The 5533-nt window shown below is 54.6% G+C and overlaps 1 protein-coding gene across 3 annotated transcripts; it reads left to right on the forward strand.

Moving 5' to 3' along the window:
* Positions 1-776: 776 nt before the first annotated feature.
* CTF1 (cardiotrophin 1) lies at positions 777-4137 on the forward strand. Of its 3 annotated transcripts, none has more exons than XM_055339226.1 (3): positions 777-834; positions 2030-2148; positions 3653-4137. In XM_055339226.1, exons 1-3 carry the CDS (start codon positions 810-812, stop codon positions 4121-4123), a joined length of 615 nt encoding a protein of 204 aa, XP_055195201.1. In that variant the 5' UTR covers positions 777-809; the 3' UTR covers positions 4124-4137. The 3 variants fall into 3 exon arrangements, with proteins under 3 accessions (XP_055195201.1, XP_055195202.1, XP_055195199.1); XM_055339227.1 differs by having other exon boundaries at positions 784-834; positions 2033-2148; XM_055339224.1 differs by lacking the exon at positions 777-834 and adding an exon at positions 854-975.
* Positions 4138-5533: the final 1396 nt, after the last annotated feature.

Raw genomic sequence — 5533 nt, forward strand, 5'->3', positions numbered from 1 at the left:
GACAAGTAGGTGCTTGGGAGCGTTTAAGTGTGCACAGACCTTTCATCATTTATCTGCACCAGGACAGGGGTTGACATGTCAGTGTGACCCCCTGTACCTGTCTCTGAAGTTTGTTCCTGGGTGAGAATGAAGGTCTATATGCAGTAGATGTGGCTATGTCAGAGGGTTCTCTTACTGCGCCTGGTAAAGTGAGGTGAGCTGATGTATCTCTTTCCCTTTTAAGTGTGACAAGAGAGGGCGAGCAGAAAGTATCTAAAATAGGCCAGGAGGTATTTGTCTGGGCAGGTGTGGCCCAAGCCTGACGGCCCTCCGCGACGTAGCCTCTCTCGCACCCAGCTTCCCCCTTCCCCCTAGACAGGAGGGAGGACCAGCACATTCCGGTCTTGCCAGCTCCACCCTCTCTTATCAAGCCCTCTCCCCCCACCCCCACCCCTACCCCCACCCCCTGCCTGCTTTCTCCAAAAAGAAGCTCGGTCACTAAGCCTTGCCTCAGGTCAGAGCCTGAGCCTCCTCCTCTCGCCGGTACAGGGCTGCCTCCCAGGCCCCAGCACACGCAACCTCAAGGTTTTGAGCCCACTACGCAGACAACCTACCAACCCCCCGCCGGCCCCTTTCCTGACTGGGCAAATCACGGAAGAAGCTGAGCTCAGAGCCAAGGAATCCTGCCTGGGGCGGGCGGTGTGTGTGGGGGGGGATTGTTTGGGGTCTGAGTCCTGATTGGCTGCGCCCGGGCCACGCCCCTACCCCTTTCCCCATCTCCCCCTTCGGAAGGGGGGCGTGGAGGCAACCGGGAGCAGCCTGGGGCCAGCATGAGCCGGAGGGAGGGAAGTCTGGGTAAGGGGCTGAAGGGCGGGATGCCGAGTGCCCGAGGGGAGCAGGGATCAGAGGGGCTGGAAGCTGGGGTCTGGGTCCCCGCCACCCCCGGGTCCGGGAAGGGAGCGGCCCGAGCTGGGGAGAGCAGGGCCCTGGTGTCAGGTAACGAGCCGGTGAGCTATGGGACAGGACAAGCGCCAGAGTTTAGCAGAGGCCTGGGCTGTGACTTCAGGGACTTGGGCTCAGGGTTTAGATCACAGGTTCGAGTACACCCTGAGAGAGAGGACTGGGGTCGCAGCTGGGGCTGGACGCCTGAATCCTCTGAGTATTGAGAAAGAATCCAACTGGGGAACAGAGGAAGGATAGAGTTAGGGAAGGAAGTCTTTGGGCCACAGGAGCTAGTGAGTGACAACAGGAGACGAAAGTCAAGGCTGTTACGAATAGAGCAAGCGGTGGGAAACTCAGGCGCGGGGGCGGGGGGGGGGAGGACGGGGGCGGGGCGGGAGTTGCTGGGCCGGGACTACATTCCCCAGTATGCCTTGGGCACACGCGCTGGGCATCTCGGAAAATGTAGTCATCCTTCCGGGGCTCCACCCCCTAGCTTGCGCTAAGAAAGGCTAGTCATTGATGCTGCAGGTGCCCAGCCCAGCGTCTTGCACAGACGGTCCATCCGGGAGGAAATGGGACTTCAGTCTCCCAATCTGTAGGATGGGCTTAAAGGAGCATTCTGATTTGAAGTTCCGTGCTTCAGTGATGGTAAATTTCACCAAAAATCAGTGAGGTATGGAGATATGTGAAACCTTACCTCAAAGGGCTCCCAGGCTGAAGCAGATGCACCCAGATAAAAGAGCAATTAAAAAAAAAACTACCTTGGGAGTGTGAACAAATGGCCTTAAGTAAAAGGAAAAAGTTAATTTAGGGGAGGGGTGAATCTGGAGGCCACACTGAGAAGGCAATATTTGAATTTGGCTTTAATAGGATTTCAACAGTGATTTGGAGTATACATATCAGGCAGGACAACTGTTTGGCAAATGTCCGGTTTGGTAAATGTTGGCCTCATTTACCATCACTTGAAATGGGACAGAGGCTGCCTGGCTTAAAAGTTGGAGAATTCAAAGCAGAACTTCTGGATTCAGGAAGGAAGAGCTAGCCTGGAAGAAATAGTCAAGGAGCAGGGGTTTGGGCTGCCCTCATTCATCCCCCTTTTCACCACCAGAAGATCCACAGGCTGACTCTTCCATCTCACCCCTTCCCCACTTGGAGGCCAAGATCCATCAGACACACAGCCTCGCCCGCCTCCTCACCAAATATGCTGAGCAGCTGCTCCAGGAATATGTGAGTGGGAATGGGGACGAGGGTGCCAGGGGCCTGAGGAATGGGGAAGTACAGATCACAGAGGTTCCTGACTACCCATTTCTCCAACCTCATTTCCCAGATGCAGAAATTGGGGCTCCTGGCCATACAGCAAACTGGAGGACCCTCTCTGTGCTCCAAATGCCCCTCTCTCTGTCTCAGCTTGGAGGTTCCCCCCACAGTGCCTTAAGGCAGAAGCTGAGAGAGTGAAGAGAATTCTGGTCTGGGAGTCAGGAAACCTAGGTTCCAGGCTCTCTATGATCTTGTCACCTCCCCTCCATGGGCCTTGGTCTCCCCAACTATAAAAGGAGACAGTTTAACAAGATGAGTTGTGAACTCTTCTACCTATGCTATGCAGAGAGACCAAGGAGTTTCAATCTGGAGCAAAAGTTCCAGCCCAAGAGGGGACTTTTACAGAGGAGGAGGATCTGTCAATAGCTTTGGTAAGGCATAGGGCCCTGCCCAAGAAAGGAGAGTATTTCCATCAGTTACTCTGGCGTAATGGAAGAAGGGTGTGGTTTTGAGTCAAATAGACTTGTAGACCTGCTAACTTGCTGTGATGTTGGGTACTAATGATAAAATGAAAAAATAATGATGTAACAATCATGAAAGTGGGATAATAGAACTAGCTTTATAGTTCTATGAACTTTGGTTCAAAATCCAGCACTGTCCTTTCCTAGATGGATGACCTAGGGCAAGTCAATTTACCTCTTCAGCTTCAGTATCCTCGTTTATAAAATCAGCGGCATCATAATCACCATACCCATTATTGGAAAGATTAAGAATAATGTGTTTAAAGCAGCAAGCATGCCTGAACCAGAGACAAGATGTTAGGAAAGAATAAATGGTATTGTTGTAGATTTTTACAAATTACCAATCTCCTTCATCTCTAATTTGTTCATTCATATATCAGTTATTCATTGAGCCCCTACTGTGTGCCAGGCAGGTGCAGAAGTGGTAGCGGATAGGAGGAGAGAGTGAAACAGGTCGAGTTTCTGCAGTATCTGTGTGATTCTCAGGAGATCCCTGATAGAAAGACTGGCTGGGGATCTGATCCCCCATTTTACAGATGACAAGACTGAGACTCAGAGAAGGGAAATGGTTTTGTATGAAACTGCACAGCTAGCAAATGGGGGAGACCGGATTTTCACCCTGATCTGTAAGATAGCATTAATAAAATCGCTAACGTTTGTTGCGCCCTTCCGGTGGGCCAGGATTTGCCTGAACCATTTCAACATGCTCCTAACTATCCTAATGAAGTTCAGACTGTTACCTCCATTTTAGAGATGAGGTTACACAGGCACTGGTGTAAAGCCCACTTATTTTGTGGTTGTTTTGTAGTACCTCAAACACAACAGCTGTGTTGGGAGGAAGGCGTCATTTGAAAGCGGGGAAACTGAGGCTCCAGAGAGATAGAGGAGCGGAGAGCGCAGGGGTTCCGTCGCTCCTCGTGGGGGCTCCCCCCTGACTGCCTGTGTCTCCGCAGGTGCAGCACCAGGGAGACCCCTTCGGGCTGCCCGGCTTCTCGCCCCCGCGGCTGCCGGTGGCGGGCCTCAGCGCCCCGGCTCCGGGCCACGCGGGCCTGCCCGCGGCCGAGCGGCTGCAGCTGGACGCGGGAGCGCTGAGCGCGCTGCCGCCGCTGCTCGACGTGGTGCGGCGCCACCAGGCTGAGCTGAATCCGCGCGCGCTGCGCCTGCTGCGGCGCCTGGAGGACGCGGCGCGCCAGGCCCGGGCTCTGGGCGCCGCGGTGGAGGCCGTGCTGGCCGCGCTGGGCGCCGAGACCCGGGGGCCCCGGCCCGAGCCCGCCGTCGCCGCCGCCGCCGCCGCCGCCGCCGCCACCGACGCGGGTGTCTTCCCTGCCAAGGTGCTGGGGCTCCGCGTGTGCGGCCTCTACCGCGAGTGGGTGAGCCGAACCGAGGGCGACCTGGGCCAGCTGGTGCCCGGGGGCCCGGCCTGAGCGCGGGGCGCGGGGCTGAGCTCGCTGTCCGCTCGGCGGCCGTCTCCGTCTCTCTGTCTCTGTCTCTGTCGTCTCCCTTCGCTTTGTAAGCGCTCGCTCGGTGTCTCCTCCATCGGACCAACTTGCGTTTGTGACTTCTAAGCCCCTGGCTTTCTTGCTTTCTCCCTCCTCTTCCCCGTCGCTTGGGCCTGCCTCCGCCTCTCTTTGACTCCCCCTTCTCTGGGGGGGCCTCTTTGTCTCCCCTTTTATCCATCCTTCGGCTTCCCTGAGGCACCACGTGAGCAGGCGTACCTCTCAGCCTCATCTCCAGGAGGGGACCTCTCATCAGCTCTGTTTCCCTCAGTGCCTCGCTCTGGCCTTTGCAGGCTGGCAGGGGACTTGCCTGCCAGCCCTGGTTGGAGGGCTACTCCAGACAAATTTCAGCCACTTGCCCGCAGCGTCACTCCGCCTGTTGCACCCTGGCTCCCCGATCCATCCGGGCCCCTTGGGTGGGCCCTGCTTGCTTCCCCCTTGGATGCCCTTCCCCTCCTCTGCCCCATCCCTACCCCTCCCCTGCCTCCCCACCCAAGCCAGGTCTATTGAAAGGAAAACCAACACCTTAAAAGAGTTTTATTTCTGAGAATAAATTAATTTTTTGTAAATAAAATGTTTAAAAAGAACACTAAAGTTACCAGTATATATAGTTGTTGATAATGGGGAAACTTTTGAGGAGAATAGGATCCTTGGGGCACAGCTGATGCCCCCGCTATACCCGAAAGCCACAGTATAAATAGGAGATTCACAAATGCCCCCAGGACAAGGATATCAGTCACTCTAGAATAGGAAGTAGATGTGTCCTGAGCAGGAAACATCTACACCAGTCCTTGTTTTTTCAACTGGACTTCCATTGATCAGGAAGTGAAGTCCTTCAAGATGAAAATTGGAACAGTGGCGGTAGTCAGGGAGGTAGACTAGGGGAGGCAATGAACTCCAGCAAGAAGGGAGGCCTCTCTGCTTGGAAAGCCCATAGCTTCATACAGGAAGTGAGGTAGAGACAAGAAGGCAGCCCTTGGACCTCCCAAAAACTTACAGGAAGAGGAAGAAGACCAACTGTCCTCTCCCTGTAGAGTGGGAAGTGAAGCCTCTTCAAAAAGGCACTTTTTTTCCACCCAAGATGTGGAGAACCAGGACCACTGGATTGAGAATCCACAAAATGGTATCTGTAGAGTCCCACCCAGATCTGGATGGGAGGCCATAGGACCTAGGCAGGAAAGGCCAGGGGCAATAGAGACATGAGGCCTGGTTCCTAGGAAATGCTCCCAAAACATGCCCTGTATGCTACACAAGACGTGTCTCCTTTCTAGCCAAGAAGCAAGCCAGAAAAAGAGTAATTGGGAAAGAAGTATTACAGCCTCTGACAGGAAGTCCTGC

This window comes from Nyctereutes procyonoides, unplaced genomic scaffold, assembly GCF_905146905.1.
Source record: "Nyctereutes procyonoides isolate TBG_1078 unplaced genomic scaffold, NYPRO_anot_genome, whole genome shotgun sequence".
Taxonomy (NCBI): Eukaryota; Metazoa; Chordata; class Mammalia; order Carnivora; family Canidae; genus Nyctereutes; species Nyctereutes procyonoides.

Excerpts from the sequence above, each read along its gene's own strand:
- CTF1 (XM_055339224.1), top strand. The coding sequence starts at position 855 with ATGCCGAGTGCCCGAGGGGAGCAGGGATCAGAGGGGCTGGAAGCTGGG. Across the intron at positions 976-2,029 it reads GAGCAGGGCCCTGGTGTCAG|AAGATCCACAGGCTGACTCT; the intron begins GTAACGAGCCGG and ends TTTCACCACCAG. Across the intron at positions 2,149-3,652 it reads AGCAGCTGCTCCAGGAATAT|GTGCAGCACCAGGGAGACCC; the intron begins GTGAGTGGGAAT and ends GTGTCTCCGCAG.